Genomic DNA, 21,069 nt, shown 5'->3' with positions numbered 1-21,069 from the left:
AAGTAACCGTTGTATCTGTAGGCCAGCTATTGTCAGATGGGGTGGATTGGGAACATTTTCCTTGTTCCTCGTACTAATTACCATATCTTTGGTTTTCTTAGCATTCACAGAGAGGGAAAAACCTCCACCCCATTCAACAACAGCGTCCACAGCCTTTTGTGACTGACCGGGTAAAGACCCCATCAACAGTTCCGAATTGGTTAGATCATCAGCATATTTGACAGGCAGTACAGACTGAGGCAAACATACATCCAACGAGTTAATGCAGATAACAAACAATAGCGGTGACAACAATCCACCTTGTGGCACACCTGACAGTACATCGTGCGGCTTTGATAAACAGGAACCCCACTTCACTATTTGTGATCTACCTTCTAAGTAGCTACTGATTAATGTCCATAGTGATTGTCTGATGCCCATGTCCGCCAAGGATGACAGTAGTCGGCCATGGTCGATGGTATCGAACGCTCGACTGAAGTCGACGAAAACTGCGTGAATGTCCATCTTGGGTTTGGCATTGAGTGCCTCATGCCAAGACTGTAGAATGTGGATAAGGGCTGTAACAGTAGATCGTTTCGCCATGAACCCATGCTGAGACGGAGCCAGATTCCTTACAGTGGTTGTACACACGTAGTTGAGACTGGATTTTTGGACGGAAGGTGTGGGGAGGGGGACGATGTTGAACATGCATGTTCGCGAGTAGATGACTTCGCGAAGAGAAGGTTTCAGCGAAATACGCGAACTTAAAAATCTCGCGAACTTAAATGAACTTACAGTAGTTAATATGGAATCGGTGAAAAACATTGCCATTATGGAGAATGTAAAGACAATTTTGTCTCTTATGACAAGTTCAAGTAGCAACTGTATGGATACAGCGGTATTAGTGGTACTTTGTTGCTGAACACTTTTAATTCCTACCAATGCTGGGTGTATAAAATTCATTTGCTTTTCACTTATCAGCTCCCTTCGGAAGCATCACCCTGTAGCACACTAGGTAATCTGAAAGCTCACTAACTGCACTAACTCATAGTTCTGCCGTCTTTTGATTTGTACTTGAAGTTGTAGTCCATTTCAGCCACATGATCTTGTGGTCAGATAGTGCTGCACGTTGTAGTTCCCTCACCCTCCGTTATCTTGCCTGACTGCTTGGGTTTTCTCCTCAGTCTCTGTTCCACTGCTGTCTTCTCATGCAGTGGCTGCGTGGTGGCGGCACAGGGGCCACTCTCTGCCCCTCTCCACAGGTCTGTCTGCCTGCTCTCTTAGATTCTTACTAATGCACTTCTCACCATCTGGGGTTTGCATTAACTTGTTAAGATATAGAATAAGGTACACATTTTCTTGGAGAACAATATTGTCAATGGTGAAGAGTACAGAAAAGGAAATTTAGTGGAAGTGAAATATCTAGATTTGTGTGCTCCAAAGAGACAACTATTGATTTATAGCGTTTGCAAAATTAAGTTTGATAAGAACATTTTTTTCTATATACATTTAAATGAGGCAGATGTGGCTTAACCCAGTGGTAAGTTGTATGCACAGCTGTGGACATTGAAGTTTATACATAATGTTTTTTGTCGCTCCCCCATCCAATCTATATATATTCTAGCTGAATTTGAGTAAGTGGGGCCTAAAATCCTCACTTTATAGAAATTTTTGGCCATTCACAGATGCTCCAAGGATGGGCTCACCTGTAGTTCCAGGTGAGAGTGTTAAAGAGGGTGGAGACATCCCCCCATACATCAGCCCTGTACAGTCCAGGAGGATGATGGACAGCTCAGGAGATGTGGACTCTGGTGAGGAGTGGAAGCAACAGTCTTCACCTGATGTCTCGCAGGTGAGCTGGTCTTTAATAAACTATTGTGTAAATATATACTAGTCTTGGCCACATCTTCCCAACGTGAATGTAGTTGTTTTTTACCGCCATAGACAGGTGTTTTCCATACCCTTCATGAAGCCTGCTACTGGTATGGAACTTTGGAGATGACTGGTGTATTATTGCTTCCCCTTTTTAGTACCCATATTGTATGATACTATTTGCTTAGAGGTAAGAAAGTAACACAAGTGCCCATATTGTATGATACTATTTGCTTAGAGGTAAGAAAGTAACACAAGTGATGGACAGGAGATGTGATGTAAAAGAGACTTGTAAATCTCTAGTTTCTTGTTTGATGTAAGGTTGTGATACTTAGCATGAAGAGTGAAGAGTATTTGTTGTATAAATAATCTTGATAAGCACATGCTTTTGTTTTAATTTCTTTACTTTTACTTTACATTTTTGTACCATCCTTGCTTTCTTTTCAAGCTCTTTTTCTGTTCTATTCTGTTAATTTTCTTTTTATGTGTTTCCTTCTCCTTTCTCCTGCTTGTGCATTTGTAAAGGCAATCCCTTGTCGTAGATTGACTTTCAAAAACAACAAAAATCGCTACAGTGTACAGAGTGAGGGGGGCTACTACACCCCCTCAGGGAGCCCTGTTGAGGAGGTCTGATTGTCCGTTTGAATCACAGACTTTGTGTGCTATTTGTGTCTGCACCTGCATTATATGCATGACAGTGATGCATTCAAAGCTAGTGGTCTTGAGGTACATACACTGGGCACAAGAAAACGTTCACTGCAGATGCATGTTTATTTTGTCATGTATTGCAAAATTCCTATACTACTTGGCTGTGAACTGGTCTTGGAAGGGCAGACCAATTGTGCTATTTGAGTGGACTATCTCTTCCTTGGGCCTAATGGTTGTAATAGCCCCAATAAGGGGAAAGGAACTTACATTCCTTTTCCTTTCTGTTTATACATCCTTTTTCTCCTATATGCACACACCACTATAAACCACTATATTAGTTAGTCTTTTCTGCTGTTGCTTTTAAAGAGAGAGAAAGCAAACTTTGACTTATGAAATAATATTTTATAGATAAAATAGTTCAATTGGTCTGTCCCCCAGGTGCTCATGTGAGCACGTTGTTACCTTGTACACAAATTGTCCAGTTCATGTAGATCAGAGGGCTTTAGCCTAATATGGGTAGGTGTATTCTTTTCCTTTTTTCCTTGCTTAACACGCATGTAATGCTAGTCACACCATAAGTATCACTACAACAGCTGGCTATGCTTCTAAGATCAGCTGCTCAATATAGCTTAAGCTTAACCATACATACTGCTTTTCCTGTACTTCCATATCACTGGCATCAGTCTATAAAATCATGTTTTGTTTTACTGATAACAACATTGCTGCTGTAGACAACCAACCTCCTGAAAGTCTTCAACATAGAAAAAAGAGACAAAACACTCTCCAATGACATAATGGTAACTTCCACCTAATACCAGAGCTAAAACTAATGAGAGATCCTCTTTTGCTTTTGTTCATTTCAAAACCTTAAGCAAAGTAGTCTCAGGTCATCAAGCATTTTTCTTTGAAAGTTTGAATAAACAATCTAAGAATTTGGCCTGAACACTCTGTATCTTATGGTATTGTGAGCTGCTTTTTACTTTAAAGCTGTTCTAATCTTCAACACTCTGCCTTAGCAGAGAATGACTTCTCAGTTCTGTGTACTGTGCTGCACATTAAGTGTCAAAGGCTGAGGTTCAAAGATACCTTTGGGATCCGCATTAAACATATCATTTGTGATATCTCAGAGAGGCTACATTGAACATGATGCCAGTGGTTATGTGAATTACTGTATGAACCCAGTTGGCACTAACTCTGTAGCTGTAAGTTTGGATGCTCATTCTGCTCTCAGGTTGAGGAACGCTCAGACTCGGACACCGAGCAGTACTACTCTCCTCGGGAAAGTCTGAACGGGGAGGTTTGTTTCTTCTCTTCATCACTTCAAACACTCTTTCTTCTCTGTTGTTCTACTCTTACTGCTGGACGATGGTCATTGCTCTGCTTTCCACCTCGCTTGACAACACAATAGTTCCACACAAGCACACCTGGGTGCTTCCAATCTCTTGCTTCTGTCATCATTCAGGTTTCCCTGAATTACATGCACATGAAGAGTCATGAAAATTTCACAGGTCTTACTGATGCCTTGTTGTACAACTTTTGCTCTTTCAAGCACTTGTGTCTGCTTTGAATGTGTCTTCTCATTTATGCTGATTTTGAGAAACACCAATTTGAAATGTAAGTCTTTTTTTCTGCCAACAGGACGTCGAGGTAGATGGGGGAAGACTGATACCCATCTCTCCTGACGTTGCCCAAACTGCAGAGGAAGCATCGTTTCCAAAACCTCCAGAACAAGGCACTAACCTGGCCATGCCATCCACTCAACTCAACATCATATCCATGGAGGACGATGAGTTCCAGTCAGACAACGAAAATGTAAGTGTCATTGACAATACATGTCAAACTGGCAACAGGAAAGAGCTGTCTGCCTCAGACACATGTAGCCAGGAAATGTATAATGAACATCTGTACATTGCAGATGCAGGAAGTTTGCTACCATCAATGCACTGATACTATCCATCCAAAATCATCTTGTCACAGGATGTGCATGCATATGTTAGTAATCAATACCAAATCTATTTTCACACAAAATCTCCTTGTAGGTTTTCTTTTCAGTTTGAGTCCTCTTTGCCCATCCAGTTTCCCTCCTTAAAATATGTGTGTACATGTCTGCTGCTTGCGGAGGTCTTGTTAAGTAGGAAAACATGAATGTGCAGTTGGTAAGTTTATCTTTATAGTTGAAGCATTGCTTATCTTGTTGGCCTGAACAACTCAAAGTGTGTGTTGTAAGGATGTCATCACAAACATCCCTTTTGACCTCTACTCTGTTCACTCATTCATATTGCCAATGTGTATCAGTATTTCATCTATCTATTATCAAGTGAACCGTTGCTATTTAGCCAATTACTCTACTCTTTTTGTTCACCAATGTATCTACTTCTGTGTCACATTGGCTTAATTTGTTTCACAATCACATAAAAGAACCTTGCTTTACCATTCTCCTCTTGAAGGCTGTGTTTTTGGTGGAGCCACACACTTGCTGATGATCGGAAATCCCAGGGCAGATACTCCTGTTCCTGGGTCTGCCTTTTGCTTGCCATTTCCATTGAAAGTGCCAGATTCAAATACTTCGTTTCCCTTTTTTTGTCAACGCATTTGTATGTCTTCTGACTGAGTTTACTCTCTATCGCTGTCTGTTCTTGTAGGAGGTGTTTGTAGCCACCAGTAAAGAAGCTGGTCACTATTCTCCCTATCCCCCTTCCCAGGTCTGTGCCACTTCTTATTTCACCTTACCCATTGGTTCCCTTTCATTTTGTTGGTGCAAAGGCTCTGTTCTATTTGACCTCATATGGATTTACAAACCATATTCATCCTCAATTTTGATAGGTCTGTTATGTGTTAAAACCTGTAGATCTTGATTTGTGCTGTTGTACCAAATCTTGGGTACAAACTGTACAGTACAGTATAATGACAATTTGTATGTGTATTCTAGATCAAGACAACATTGATATTAAGATTATACTGAACAGTATGCAGCACCATAGAATTCTTCCTTTTTTGGTCTCAGTCATGCTATAAGCAAATCTCAGCTCTATGCATGCTTTTTGCATAATGCCATGTGGCTGACTGCCAGGTCATCTTTTCTTCCCACATGCTATTGCTGGTGTACATAAGTATGTAATTCCAGCATTCAACAGGTCTACAGGTGTATTACTCAAGATCTATCAGCCAGCACTTCTTCATTCTTGATAATAAGTGGGGACTTAGCAGGATATCATCTTTGCCATGTCTTCTTACATATCACACAGTTAGGCAATCACACAGTTAGGCAATTTGTTTAAAATAGTGTAGAATGAAATTGTGGTGGCTTAACAAATCTCCAACCAATAATTGTGATGTTGCTCTGTACAAACTCCTTGGTGCTAACTATGGTATTTGTCATCTTCTAAAATTAGATAATGGTCCAATATTTTAATTTTGCATGTTTTTGGAATACGGCTCATGGAGTTAGGCAGCTTGCTTCCATGACTCTGTTGCAGATGTCTCTGGCAGAGACACAGTGCCTGTTTCCAGCTAGAACCAGATGTAACCCGATACTACCACCCGCCCCCCACTGTAATGTTGGGGTCTGCTGATAAGCTCTGTTCTGTATGTTCTCATTGATCAGATTGCTCTAATGATGCAGTAATCTCTAAGCTAATGTCAGGGAAGATTTCATTTTGTTCATTTAGCCTCTATAAATTGCATGCAAGCAGTTCCAGCAGGTTCGAGCTAGCTTTTTTGGAACGATAATTTTCCCTCCAGAAAAAGATCTCTTAGAAAGGCATCATGTTGCTAACTGTGTATGGGTTTGATCGAGCATCAAGGATCCACCATCAGGTAGGGACTCCTCACTGTACCGTGATGTTGTGGACCAAAGTAGTGTTCTTTGAAAATGTTATCTTTGTTAAAAAAAGGTTGACACTAACATTTATTGTTGAAAAATACTGCTCTGGCCTGCCAAGGTCTAGTTTACTATGATTCAGTGGGGCCCTGAGGTATTTTGGGTGCCAGTGTCAAGTTCTCTGTCCTATTTTTATTACATGTAGCTGTTACAATCATTAGAAATTGGGAAGAAGTGTTGCTGGTCATACTTAACAACTTACCCTACATGTATGAAATGCTACAAATGAATGATAAATGGTCTGGAAATGTGTTATTTGTTTCTAAACCACCTCTCTTGTTTTAAGAAATTAAACTTTTCATGTAATTTTTTTACTTGTCATGTGCAAATTTGGATGTACTGTGCTGTATGCATTGCTTTGTGTCAAACATATGTCTGTCTAACATGTAGGCTATCCTTGTTTCAGATGGAGGATCATGGGCCCTTCAATGACCTGGAATTGATGAAAACAAAGCCTGGTAGGGTCACTAATCCCTGACCTCTTAGACTGTCCTATGTCATAAAATTGCATAGATAAACATCAGCATCTTCTCCATATCAAAGTCATGTGTCTGGTGTTTCGTGTACACTTCAAACCCTTCTACATTCTGTAGGGACTGTAAATAAGAGGAAGCTGGTAAAGCTGAAGACCTGATTATTCAATGTACATATTTTACATTTTGGTCATATAAACATATATAGGAAGTGATGGGAAGTGAAACATGAGAAATTCTCACAAGTTTGAGAACACAGAAACCTGAATCTGAGTATTGTAAGCAAGTCTGCCATGTCTTGTATTGCCAAAGCCTTTTGAAATAGCTGGTCCTCACATTCCTACAACTTGGTTACTAGTGTTATATTGTGTAATGCAATAGATTGTTATTGTTTTATTTGGGGCAAAGGTCTTTATTCATAGCAAATTCTCTGCTATTTTTGCTGCCATATATTATCCCTGTCTGGAATGACCTGTGCTTGTGACAAAACAGTCTCAAACATGCCACTTAGTTTGGAAGTTTTCAATCAAAGTAACACATTTCTCAGACTCCTGTATTAAATGAACGTTAAAATGTGAATTGCTTGAAGAACCACAGATACATATGTATAATCTTGTTCAAAAATCAAGATGGATTTTTGTTAAGCTTAATGAGCAAGACTTTTTTGACTGGTTATCCATGAAAGTAATTATGGATCATAAGAATATTACATACTTGTGTTCAAACAACTAATAAAAAGTCTGATGTTTTTGTTCTGTTCTCAGCACACCAGGCTGTTTTCCTTCACTACCTGATGTCCAACAGTGATCCATCCAGCCTGGTATGTCTGTTTTACATACTGTCCCATTTGGTCCATCTTACACACACAGTAAAGGGTTGTCAAGCACACAGTGATGACAACTAGATGCTTTTGTTACTCAATTTTGTTATGACATTTGTGAAATTCTGGGATAAAAGGAAAATGCTTTTTTTTTACTTGTGAGATGTAGCTGGTGCTACAGTAACTTCAGTGGCTTTAGCGCAATAGCAAGATGTTTATTTATTTCTTCAACCTTCCCACAGTTCTTCATCACCGTGACAGACAGCTACAAGAATGGCACCATGAAGGAGATGCGAAAGTGGGCGTATGAAATCCACTCCACATTTCTTGTTGCATCAGCGGTAAGGATCGGCCATGTACCTCTTTATTTCTGTTGGTTATGCAATGTATTTACGATTACATGTTATCACTAGGCTCCATTTTGACTGTAGCTTTTGCATTTTGCCTCGATATGTGATATACATATCTGCCTAAGTGGCAAACTGAAACCATGGCAAAATAGGTTTTTTACTCTGAAACTCATCCTTTGATACCTATCTTCCTTGTGACTTCATGAATGTCTCGTTTTGTTATTCAGCCCCTTAGGATACATGTGGATGATGGGATAGTGAGAGCAATAGGTGGGTGACAACTTTCTATTTTAAGTTGCTTTGTCTTCATTGTACTGGTGGTATTTTGCAATTATGCAAATTCAGTTGATTGCTGAGAGTACCTGTGTGGCAGCTGTGTTGATAGGGTTGTTAAAAATCTCTGAAATGTTACTGTAATACATTTGTAACTATGAGAATTGCAGAGTAATTCCTAGCCTTCTTCCTGCAATGTATCACTAAACGTTATAAACTTCTTTACATGTTTTATCAATTGCCAACGTCACGTATCCACAAGATCACATGTCAATAAGATCACATGTCTAACTTTTGCAAGTTTACGTTCTTAAGTGATTGGTCATTGTAGATCCTGAAGAAGGTGACAGTGGTCAGTCAAAATTTTATCCAGGTACTACTGTAAATGCATAAACTTTCGCGGTGGTTTAATGTTCGCGTTTTTTGCGGCGGCAGCTTCACCGCGAACTTAAAACCACCCCGAACATTTTCCCATGGCAGTAAGAGACTACAGTGCATGGTGCTACCGCGAATGTAAAACCACCGCGAAAAGTTGTTTTTCCCGCTACCACGAAATTAAGTCCCCGCGAACTTAAGTACATTTACAGTATGATCACTACCAACACAGATGATCTTCTATAATAATTGGTATCATTGATTATAATCTTCATCTTCAGATGAGGCCCTGAAGTACAAGTCCAATGATGAGGCCAGTCTTCGAGGTTTGTTCCAAGCAGCACAGAATATGGCCAGTTTGGTGGTCAAGGAACAGCTACAAGACTTCAGGTAGGATTCTGTGACTAGCTTCACTTTTTATCTCTTACCATAAAAGATACACATCATGTGATTAGGTCACTGGGAAATATTTGTTGTGTAAGCCAGACCATCTGCCATTTATTGATGTCAAGAAGAAACATTTGATTGATTATACAGGTACAAATTTAAAAAAAAAAACTATTTGTACAAGTTGATCTGTCTTGATATATGTCTTGTCCCATGGTACAAAAAGAAATGAATAGGAACTGTTGTATTTTTGCTTGTAGGAGTTCTAACCTTCTCCATGATGATTGAACTGTTCAGTTATATAGGATTCACATTTGTTTATAATTTCTTCCCAGAAACAAGCGAGCGCTGGGGCTGGGTAGCCTGTTTGGTGACCAACACCTGCATGACATCCACCTGGACCATGCCAAAGAGATGAAGGTGGTGGAGCAAACCCTGCTGCCACATCTGGACCAGTTCATGTAAGTTAATAGCCAGCGGCTACAAGCTCAAGGTTCTATAAATATCTTTAAATCATAATGCAATCAATCCATCCCTCCCCATCTGTGTTGATCATGCTGTACGTTAATCTGTTTTGAATGCATGCAGCCCACCAATTAGTTGTTGGGGTGGAAAAATGTAATGGTTTGCTTCGTGCACATGGTGTTATGGAAAACGTACAAAATAATGAGGCAGTTTTCGTAAGGAAAACAACAGGACAAATTTGTGCTATCTACTACCAGCTAAAATGAGAGAATGATTTATTTTGTAAAACATGGCAGCCTATACTGAGGCTGAATTGTGTGAAATATTACAATGAATAGTGCTCACAAAAAACATCTAACAAAGAAATATAACAAAAGATGAAACAAAAAGATGAGGCAACAAAGAAGATGGGATCTCTTTTAAAAAGAGTCCTTCTATCTTCTATCCCTATTGTCTTATTACAACAAGTTGTCTACTATTGGTTACAGGGAGGATGGAGACATTGTTGCCAATTACATGGGTAGCAGTATTAATGCACACAGGTAACACATGAGTCCACAGGACAGCCTGCTAAACAGTCTGTTCCTACCGTCTGTCTGTGTGTGTCACTTATCATTGGAGAACCACTAATATGGGAATTCCTTTGATGGTACATAAGTCTTTGGAGTTTCCTAACCCATGGGGTGAAGGAATTGATTATAAGTAGTCTCTAACAAAACCTTGTGTCTTGTTTCACATATACATGTCATTGTAGCTGCTTGAGTATGGATATGTATTCATATTCAGAATTGAGATCGTCTTTATTCATAAATTTGCAATAAAACCTTCCTTAATAAAAGGGAAACACTCCAGTTTGTAATGAACTCTAGTCTTGCCAAAAGCATTTGCAAGATAATTTGTGCCTCAGTCATTGTGATATTTCAACTGCCAGGGGATTTTTGTAGAAAAGAACTACACAAAGTAATTTTAGCATTCACATGTCTTTGATTGACTTTCTTCTCTTAACTGAAATAAGTAATGCAGTTGATTTGGCCTGAATCACAAAACTCCTTTCCTGCTGTTTGATGGAAGTAATAGGAAGTCAGCCTGTAGCCCATCAACTTGCCACACCCCCTTATGAATATTAATGTCCACTCCTGCCACATGTACAGATGACCTCATCCCTCCTGCTCAAATAGGACTGAGTCATCTCAGACCTGGATAACACTCCATGTGGTGTTGGCACCCTCACTAGTGTTACACTACCTGCCTAGGAAAACAGAACCTTGTATTTCGCTCTCTCTTTATTCATGTGGACGATAGCTGATCTTATGTTTCACCATGGTTGTCCGCAGGTCCAATTTGGAAACGAGAACGCCAGCCACTGCCAGGAAGTGAGTAACAGTTTGTTTGTTGTTTACTTGTTGTGTTTTGATGATGACAGGTTGTTTGGGGGTATGTGTGACTCAGGCCATGTGGTACACATGAGGCACACATGTAGCATGTGCATTTTTCAGGAAAACTAAACCATGGTTTTATTTCATGAGTGCTTTTTACCCTGTAACATTACTCTAGTACCAATGATGTATTCCTTGCGGTATTGTTAAGTGGTTTGAAATTTCAACTGAGTTTGTCAGGTTTTGGTGCTCACCAGCACACCAACATTACTCCCATATTCACTGCAATGTTATAAGCGTTTGTCAGGCAGAAATACTTGTATACTAGTATATGCATTATGTATTTCACAAGCATCAAAAATACATGCTTATCAGAGGACCATCCCAAAGCTGAGATGCTGATAACACAGATAACCTAGAATTTGGGTTAAGTTTTTGGTGCTAGGGTTGTTCTTTCTCAAATCCCACACCAGTACATTCATGTAAAAAAGACTGAAAGTCTTTTGTGTTAAAGTAATATCACAAAATTTGACAAATGGTCCTGAGATATTTTATGGCCTGTTCCTGAGATAAAGGGTCATTGATCTCCAGGAAACATGTGCAGGAAAGTACTCAGGAAGTAAGGAGATCTGTTGGATGATGCAACTAGGATGACATCATCCTAAGGTAGAGATCACACCTCTGCAGTAAGTGCCAACACACATCCTGGCAGGGGTAACAAAAACCTTCAACGAAGCTAATTGATGCTGTCAGTTCTAATCATGTCCTTGGGTGGGCTAAGCCAATTTGTTTATAGGACTCAGGTGTTGTTTGAAACTAAATCTTGGATGCCCTGAACCTCAAAATCCCCATTTATGATATGAAAGTAAAAAGAAGACATTTGAAGAAGGGTATGTGAACTAAGCCACACCTCCCAACAGTAAGCAGAGGGTCTGGTTTTGATTTCTTTGGAAAGGAAATGTATGTCTCTGATTCTTGAAAGGTCAGTTTAGCATGCAAGTATCCATGATTGCATCAGATGGAAAGGAATACGTTAACTTTCCATAACTTTAAAAAATACTTACGTCACTGCCAGCGTGGCAAGCAGAGACTTCTGGGTACTCTGCAGCATCATGATGTCAGCTGCTTTAAGATTAGAGAGTGTCATGGATACCTGGACCATTACACGAATTAATGAGATGAAAGATTACAGGGAATAACCTCACTAAGTCATATTACAGGATGCATTGAAAAATAAGTGGCAATAGCAATGATGTCATGGTAAATGTGATATAGAAAAAATAAGTCTGAGAACAAATTGAAATCTGATTTTGTCATGATTAGTCTATTACATACCTGGGAGGGAAAGGATAATGCATTTAGAGATATACCTTGAATGGCAGACATGGTTTCTGAAACACATGGTTATGAAAGAAAAGCTGGGCACAAAAAATAGCTTTTAATATTTTATGGATCTGAACCATGCAAGGTTGCTGTAGATTTTAGTACGTGATTTTGATTTTAAAGGGATCACCAGGTTTTCCATTTGTTATTTATTTTTGCTACCTTATGGTTGACAATTTTTGCTGTTTTTGTCAACCATAACTTTCACCTGCAGTGTTATTTGACTCTCTCTGGAGATGTGAAAAGTCATTTCCCTGGATTAGACTAAGGTCTCCCAGGGAGCTTGTTATAAATGACAGGAATTGTGTACCACCAGGAATTGGTCATGCTCAAGGGTAATAATAACATGCTTTGAACTTGAGTAACTGCTAATGAGCTGTCACTCAATTCGGAGTACCTCGAAGATTACAGCACAGTCATGTACTGTAAATGCATTGTTTTCCTTTTATGAAAAATGCTTTTATGACAAAATGAGAAACAGATCTTTGAATGTATAGTATCCTTTCTGTACACAAAGCTATTTAATACTTAATGCTCAAAGAAAAATAGGCCCCATGAAATCATAAAATCTTTGATTCAAGTTTTAACCTGCATACATTCTGAGTCCAGCACTACCATGTAAAAAGATACTACTATTATTTGCAGCTTAAACAAAGCATGTGCATGTTATGTACTTGTAATTGGGACAATTGGTATCATACAAGCAGAGCAATGGAGATGAACAATACAATACAGAGCAATGGAAATGAACATAATGCATATCAATCTTTGAAGTTTTATTATATTCATAGTATACATGTACTTCAAAATTCACTCTACATTTTATGGGCTATCAAACAATGACATAATCTTTATCCTTTTGGTTTACTGCTATATCTTAGTGATACATGAAATCCTTTGTTTTTCAACCCCCTTCCCCCTCCCCAGTTCGGCGATGGCATCCTGTATCGTGACCTTCATGAAGCAGGTGGGGGTGAAGATCCAGACATCGGGTAGCCAGGTCAGCCCGCTGGATCGCTGCCCAAGCTTCACAGCAAAGGACAAGAGATTCAAGTTTAGAGAGAAGAACAAAAAGGTGAGGACAACACGAAGCCTTGGGACTTCTAATGGTAGCGAAAGGCTGGATGTTGACAAATTTTTACCTGCAATGTACAAGCAGTTAGGCAACTCCTGTGATCACAGTCTAGTCCTTTTGAAGAAGGAAAAGTGAATAACTAACAGTATTGCTTTTTGTATCAGCCTTTCTTCTGGTATTCTGTACATTTGTACTCCATATGTATTCCATTTGTATTCCATACATTTGTACTTATTTTCCAGAGCGTTGTGAGTGTGAAGGGCCACCACTTTGTGCCCATGCACTATACAGCACTGGCCTTCTGCAACCACTGTGGAGGGGTACTATGGGGTATCGGCAACCAGGGATACCAGTGTCAAGGTGGGGTATTCTCCTTTTTTCTGTACTTAATCACGTGGGTTGACATTGTTTGTCCTTCAAATATTATTTGAACAAAATCTTCTTCAGGTGTTTCTAGTATTAGTATAAGGAATCGAAAAGGCAGCAAGCCATGCTTGTCATTTCAAATGTACATCAGTGTCAAGTGGGATTGGATCTAACATCCAAAGGCTTAACAATTTTTTTCTGTTAGATCTCTGCTAAATTGCTGTGTCATGTCACCTGCTAATGCTTTAGATCTCCTGTCATCATTTTCAAGTTGCCATTAAAATTAATGAGCTTGGTGGTTTAGCCTGAGCCATGTGCAGCTCCATGGTAATGAACTCAAAAGTCTGGGGACAACTGTATGAATATTAAAAGGGTTAGTACAGTACTATACTGTTCAAAGACATTATAGATTGACTCATAGAATGGTCATTTTTTTTCTCCTTAATGGCTTGCTGTGTGTTCCCTTTTTCCTGTTGCCTACAGATTGTGAGTACAACATCCATAAGGGGTCCTGTATTGATGCATGTGAGGACCACTGTGTTGGAGGTAACATCAAAGGTGCCCAGTCCACAAGGAAGAAGGAAAAGAACAAGGACAAGAGGGAGACTCGTTACTTTCCCAAAGTTTTCCGGCCGTCAGAGAAGGAGAGGAAATCGGTGACCAGTACAAGTGAGTGTCAGCAACATTATCCTGTTGATTTTTAGTGTTAGAAATGTTTTTAAACTTGAGTATTTCCAAACGGCATAAAGGTATTTCCCAACAGGAAGTTATTTTGGTGAAAGTTAACATATCACTGGTAACTGAAAATTTTAAAGGAAAACTTTTGAGCGTAAAGAAAAGTAGCTTTTACTTGACCTAAGATTTTTTTTTTTTCATATATTTTACATGCTTGGCTTGGCATACGTCTTGGAAAATTGCATTTCTAAGGCATGTCCAATATAAACAAAATCAAGCAAGTCTTTGTTTTATATGTTCCTTGGTAAAGACAGATTGCAACCTATACTAGGTTGAAGGCCAATTTGATTACAGGATACAAGGCTTGGAAGAAGTAGCCTCTTACTCCACCATTGTACATTGTAGAAATGAAGTGATAATTATCGAGATAAACAACAAGCAAGGGGCAGAACACTATGGGTGAAGTCCATCACGACCCTTAGGTCAGGTTACTGTATGACGCACAATTCAAAAGTCTTGTTTGGTGTCCAATAAATCTGCTGTGCACTGTTTTCAAATCACTATGTGTCACCCAGCTGCCAATTTGTCCTCGAAGCCGCCTTGATCACTGTGTACAATATATGCTCATTATGTATGGCCTAGATTTGCTGAGGACTAACCTCCCTGCGCTCCTTTTCCAGTCTTGCCAGCCAGCCAAATCTCCACCTACCCAGTGCAGCCGCTGATGAAGGACGACGAAGAAGAGATCAGTAAGATCCTGTCCATAATAATAATTTGTTAGTGGGTAGTTAAAACATTAGCTTAATAGCAGTTGCTTCGTTTGGCTAGTCAGATCGTTTGCCTAGCAAACACCTTCCTCTTCATGGCGGGACCACATCCAAGGGTTTGGTGATGGTTGGGTTTGTTTAGTAAGAAGATGCCCGTTGTAGAGCGCCCTGTTGTATGGAGACAGACCCTTTGGCAGAGATACTCAGAGTGGTTCTGTGGGGATTGGTTCAAAGGGAAGCAGGCCCTAGGGAGGAAGGGCTGACGTAGTGGTCTTCTGAGAGGAAATCTGGGAGGAAGCTGACTGGCCTGAGATAGGAGCCAAGTTCTCCCAAGTTGCCTGTTAGAATCAGGCTGTCCATTGAAGTCCTTAGCTCCTCCTAGTTTCTCCTGGCAGCTTGGTGTGAAAAGCTGCCCATGACCCGTTATGGTCAGGATAAATGTTAGCACAGCTTGTTACAATACTGGTTCTGGGGACCCTGCTGCAAGCCGTCCTGAGCCAAGGGCTTCAGGGGGCACTCGCGCTGGTCCTGATGCTGGTACGGGTCACAGAAATGAGGGTGCTGAAATGTAAGCATTACACGTTGTTCTCTGTTTCTGAATATAGGTTTCATGTTATTTCTGTTAGCTGTATGATAGGTGGGTTGAATAGTTCTTGTGGTGAATTGTTGACAAAGGTGAAATACTTGGGTTTTGTGGTATGCTTACTCCTACAGTATTCAGCAGGAAGGATGAAACAACAGCATGTGTAATTTGTTGACTTGACAAGTCCTGTTCACAGTTATTCTTGACTTGGAGGTTTGATGATCAATATCAGATGCTCTGACTCATGTTGAGCTGGACCCATAGCTGAATGTTGGTTTGACTTTATGAGCTTTAACTTGTAGGAGGATGTTGACTTTTCCCACTGCCACCAGATGTCCTTTGTTTTTCTGCCCCCCTCCCTCTTTAACTGAGGCATATGACATAACATCCTGTGTCATATTATGTAGATCTATATCTTCAATGTTGATGTACTGTACATAGCTTCCATGCAGACTGCCTGAGATAATGATGATAAATAGAATGGTGACAAGTTATGTTTTGGACAGGAATTTTGCTATTTGATAGGTGTTAGTTTTAGATATTTTAGCTTTGTTGTTATTAAATGGAACACATTATTTTTCCCCATTACTCATATTTGTTCACACCTGTCTCCAGCTAAGCTGAAGGAGGAGCGTATAGTGACCACAGTGGTGGGAGGGTATGAGAGAGACCTTCAGGGGGGTGGGGACCCCTCCTCTCCAGCCACCTCCCCCCATCCCAACTCCAGGGGGAACTCTCCCCGCAGCCAGAGTCCTGACATCACCCAGGAGCAGCCCCCTCCCGACCAACCAAGGTAACTTAAGAGGATTACTGGAGCAGCGAGTCATTTTTTTATGAAAACATTTGGTGTGTACTTAGTGTTAAAAATGTCACAAAAATCGTGTGATTAAAGATGTGTTTACAATAAAAAAATTAAAAGGAAAGAGAAGTGTTGTTAAAGAATGCTATACAGGTACAAAAGGACACTCTGTAAACTCTGTGATTATAACAGAAAGATCTTCCCACCCAACTATGTCTTCTCTAAAAGCATGACTGTTTTAGAATTATATTTTTTTGTAGCATCCCATGTCTTGTCTGCCTTAGATTTCTTTTTGTTTTATCCTTGTCCATTATCCTTGTCCATTTACCAATGTTTCCTGAAGTGGCACAAGACTTGTCTGCCTCCCATTGGGATTGTGGTAGTGTTGAGTATCAAATTGTATGAGCATGCTGTCAAATTTGTTAATATAGATAGGAAAAGAAAAACAAGTCATCCTCAAATCATCAGAATATGTCCACTTGTTCGCCCCCTACATGTGGAAGTTTATTAGATCAGGAGGCAGAAAGATCTGTGTTGTGTAACGGAAACATTGATAATGGTGTTGGTTATACCACTTTGTTCCCCACCATCAGACGACGGGGCAGTCTGCCCCTCCTCTTCACTTCAGAACTCGTAGCCAAGCTAAGCAAGAGGTACCTCTTCTTCTTGTCATGTCCGCACCCTTATAAACTAACTCTGCATGGCTGGGCCCTTCCAAAGTGGCCTGTGCTTGGTAAGGGTGTTCTCTAACCAATTCTGGGCCCTTTCAAAGTGGCCTGAATTTCACATGTTGAACTGAAATATTTTTGAGTCCTTTAGAGATAGCTTTTTAGCTGTTTTCACTTGACTGTACCCTCCCAGGCCCCTTAATTGGACCTGATCTATTAGGAGTTGCCCTCTCATTAAGTTAGGCTTTGAAGAGTGGCCAAAGGTTTGCAGTATTGACTTGCTTCATCACATGAGTTATTCACAAGAGGAATGGACTGGTAATTACTGAGCTGCAATATCAGCAGCTGCTGGCAGACAGGTGCTAAGCCTGTGAACTTTGACCTGAGATTGCAAATCAGAAGAGTAACCATGTAGAGTGTACACTATGACATAACATGCTGTTCAGCAGCAGGCAGTACACATCTGCATTGCTAGTAGTGATTTCTTAAAATATTTCTATATTCAGTCATTATTCACAATTCACATGAAATATGAAAGTTCTGTAAGTGTTGGCTCTGTGAAATATGTATGCTGTGCAGCTTGGGAACCCCTGGTGTAAGCGTGGCGAATGCTTCCAGTATTGTAGATGTAGTAGATATAGAACCTCGACAGATTACTTTTGAAGATGAACTTCATATCTGTATGATATGAAATCATGGGCAGACTTAGATAACAACAACGAGTGTTCTGACATCAGGTAAGAGGCGGGAAATGTGGCTTTGATACAAGATTAAAGTCTTATTTTAGATCTCACATAAGTTCATGATTGACAAGCATATTCCAAAAACGACATTTTTCCAATCAAGCATCTCCCTGGATTTGTCTTGTTTATGAGGTAGAACATGAGGGAGATGGTGAAATAACCAAGGGAACAGAACAGAGCATTCATTGTTTAGACTGCCTGTTGTGTGCATGTTCCCAAAAGAGCCTGTGCTAATATTGCTGTCCTCCTTGCCATTATGTGCTTCCTTCCTAAAAGCTGACAGCACCATGTGTGTGTACAACTAAGTCTTGCTCTATCTGCCTTCTGTGGGATTAGTCATCCTTGTAAATATACATGTAGCAGAGTAGGCTAATGGCAGACTTGATTGACGAGTTTCTTTTTTGTTCTGACACCTGAATGCAGATGTAGGTAAATGTCTCTTTGTAGTCCATGTATGGTTAGGACTCGTGTGGCCAGTGTGACACCTGCATGCAGACTTTTGGACTGAAACAATCACATAGCTAGCTGTGTAGCTGTGTGTTGGTTTTGTAGCCACTGAAAAAAAGTTAGTAAAAATGACTTTCATATCTCAGGCCTGAAGGCACTGAGTGGTAGCTAGAAGAAAATTGTAAGCTGTATAAAATACTAGTAACTTTGTCAATTTTAAAATAGCAGTGTTACATATAGTTAAATGAATTGCTAGAGTGTGTATGAAGCTTATATAGCAACTTGGAGATACTTACTCCTGATGCACCTCTCTCCCCAGCAACAGAAAAACTTCCACAATAGAGAGATCTGAGAGCTTGAAAGGAAGAATAAATGTAAGTAGAAATTTTTGTATCATTGTTTTCCTATTTCAATGTTATGATTGTGATTTTGTATAAAACACATCTTACCAAAATAGTAAAGAAAAAAATTGATTGATGTATTTGTGACTTCCTTTGATTTCATGCCCTCCATAGCAATAAGATGAAATAAGTTTTGTCAAAATTGTCAGATTTTCTTGCCGACCTCTTTTCCCCTGAACACTTCTAACATGACTTATGTAAAACTTTGTTGGCCTTTTTGTCCTGCCCAGGGCCGGGACTCTATCACCAATGGTTCTGGCAAGCGGTCCAAGAGTGACGTGGATGTGGATGCTGTCAAGGTTGCCACGGAAACCACCACATCAGGATCCACATCAACGTCCAGTCTGTCCAGCAGGTCAGCATGAAGGGATACTGGCCTGGCTCATCAGGCCAACATTTCTCTACTATCATTTTAAAAATTGTGGACAATTGTTCAACTGTTGACATGTCAATAAATTCAATAGAGAGCTGCTATTTCTACAAGCTAGGCGTACTGCTGTGTTGTGGACATATTTTATCGTTTTATATTCCAAAGTAACAGCATTTGTATCAGGGTATATCATGTTTCATTGGGCCAACAGATTGAAGGATGACTGACATGTATTGTTGTTCCTCCACAGTAACTCGTCTGAGGCAGTGCACAGACCCCCGTCTCCCACAGATGTGAGCAGGGACTCTGACTTTGATGTGGACCTGGAGCAGGGTGCCAACTGGCAGGAGACTGTAGATAGGAGCACCTTAAAAAGTCTCAGCAAAAAGGAGATCAAGAGACAAGAAGTTATTAATGGTAAATTGACTTTTTTCCTTCCTAACAGTTGCATTGAAAGACAAAAAATGACATATGAAAGGTGTTGGTAACAATGTCTTCAGTGTATGAAGTTTCAGTAAAACTTTTGGAGATAAAGAGACTAATGTCCATTTTCTCTTGCAGAACTGTTTCACACAGAGAAAGCACATGTTAGGAACCTCAAGGTTTTAGATTTGGTAAGTTTTGTTTTGTTTCTTGATTTAAATACTTGATAGCATTAAAGTTATTACAGAGTTAATGAGATCCCACCTGTACTAATAGTAACTGAGATTTTGTTCACCTGAAGGGTTTGCACATTAAGATTTTATCCTTTCAAGGCCACCCTGTAGGGGATAGCTTATATTCTATTAGTGGACACCTGGACACTATGCTAGGTTGTAAGCTTTGGAAAATATAGATGCTATTTTGTACTTACACATACCAAGATGCAGTACTGCTCCAGTTTTAATATTGGCTATGAATTGTGTTGTACTAAATGACTTGTTTTCTGATGTTTGCAGATATTCCACAGGCGGATGCTGCAGGACAATATCCTGCCTTATGATGTAGTAAAGCAGGTCTTTCCCAACATGCAGGAAATCATTGAAATGCATAGTGAGTTTTCAACTTTTATGCTCCTTGCTTGTGGCATTGTTCTGGTAGCAAAATGGAGACAGTTTCCAGTAGAGAGTGATAGAAACAATGTCTCAGACAGAGCGGATGCTACAGCTGTGACTACCAACTACGTTCAATAGTAGCAATAAGCGAAAGACATATCTGGGTAAAAAGTTGTTTTTTTTTCCTAGTCAAGTCAGACAACCTTGTCAAAATTGTGTAACAGATGCTATGGCAAAATCTAAGACTTTGGATTCCGTCCTAAAAGCTGCAGCATTGACGTCTATAAGTTTGTGGTACCTCTCCCACATAAAAACATTGCTACCTTTGAAGATTGCTAATGTGGGAAATTTGCCAACATCACCAATGATTGGTGGCGCTTTCTTACTGTAGTGTAACATTCTGGATTTAGATAATCAACTGGTGGTGCCCTTTGATGTCGGAACCCCCAAGCAGTAGTTGTAGTGAAATGTCTGGCTGGTATCTGTAGGTCACAGCCCCTCCCTGTCCTGTACACACAGTCTGCTGGCAGGGGTTTATAGGTTGAAGGGCAAGTACAAGGACAAGACAGTTAAATGATGTAAACTGTCTGAGTTGGAATGGGATGGCCCATATTAGAAGAAGTTATTTTTGATATTGTTTTATTGCTGTTGTCAAGGATTTTTAAATGTAAGAAACTGTTCACATTAAGTTTTCTTCCATGTATTTCAGGTACACTAAACCAGGCCATGAAGACAAAGAAGAAAGCAGATGGACACATAGTAGGGCAGATAGGAGACCTCCTGCTAGACAGAGTAAGTGCTACTCAGAGGTCTCCATGTGATAGTCTTGTTAGTATGGTCAGATTGACATTTTAAGTTTT

General features: G+C 39.9%; 1 protein-coding gene across 1 annotated transcript in view; it reads left to right on the top strand.

Annotated features, from left to right (window-relative positions):
• Positions 1 to 21,069, top strand: part of LOC118420976 (rho guanine nucleotide exchange factor 11-like) — a gene marked incomplete in the record, with an annotated part of 52,423 nt that overhangs the window by 22,156 nt on the left and 9,198 nt on the right. Inside the window, 26 exon segments of the mRNA XM_035828085.1 lie at positions 1,194 to 1,241; positions 1,665 to 1,831; positions 2,377 to 2,478; positions 3,731 to 3,796; positions 4,138 to 4,311; positions 5,142 to 5,201; positions 6,786 to 6,837; positions 7,617 to 7,672; positions 7,915 to 8,013; positions 8,250 to 8,292; positions 8,952 to 9,060; positions 9,393 to 9,518; positions 10,011 to 10,064; positions 10,857 to 10,895; positions 13,209 to 13,356; positions 13,599 to 13,716; positions 14,206 to 14,391; positions 15,078 to 15,146; positions 16,363 to 16,540; positions 17,140 to 17,199; positions 18,724 to 18,778; positions 19,036 to 19,160; positions 19,426 to 19,592; positions 19,737 to 19,789; positions 20,114 to 20,207; positions 20,919 to 21,001. Coding sequence (XP_035683978.1) covers positions 1,194 to 1,241; positions 1,665 to 1,831; positions 2,377 to 2,478; positions 3,731 to 3,796; positions 4,138 to 4,311; positions 5,142 to 5,201; positions 6,786 to 6,837; positions 7,617 to 7,672; positions 7,915 to 8,013; positions 8,250 to 8,292; positions 8,952 to 9,060; positions 9,393 to 9,518; positions 10,011 to 10,064; positions 10,857 to 10,895; positions 13,209 to 13,356; positions 13,599 to 13,716; positions 14,206 to 14,391; positions 15,078 to 15,146; positions 16,363 to 16,540; positions 17,140 to 17,199; positions 18,724 to 18,778; positions 19,036 to 19,160; positions 19,426 to 19,592; positions 19,737 to 19,789; positions 20,114 to 20,207; positions 20,919 to 21,001 — 2,531 coding nt within the window.

The sequence above is a fragment of the Branchiostoma floridae genome, chromosome 1 (genome assembly GCF_000003815.2).
Source record: "Branchiostoma floridae strain S238N-H82 chromosome 1, Bfl_VNyyK, whole genome shotgun sequence".
NCBI lineage: Eukaryota > Metazoa > Chordata > Leptocardii > Amphioxiformes > Branchiostomatidae > Branchiostoma > Branchiostoma floridae.
This window is presented reverse-complemented; position numbering and strand designations above follow the sequence as displayed.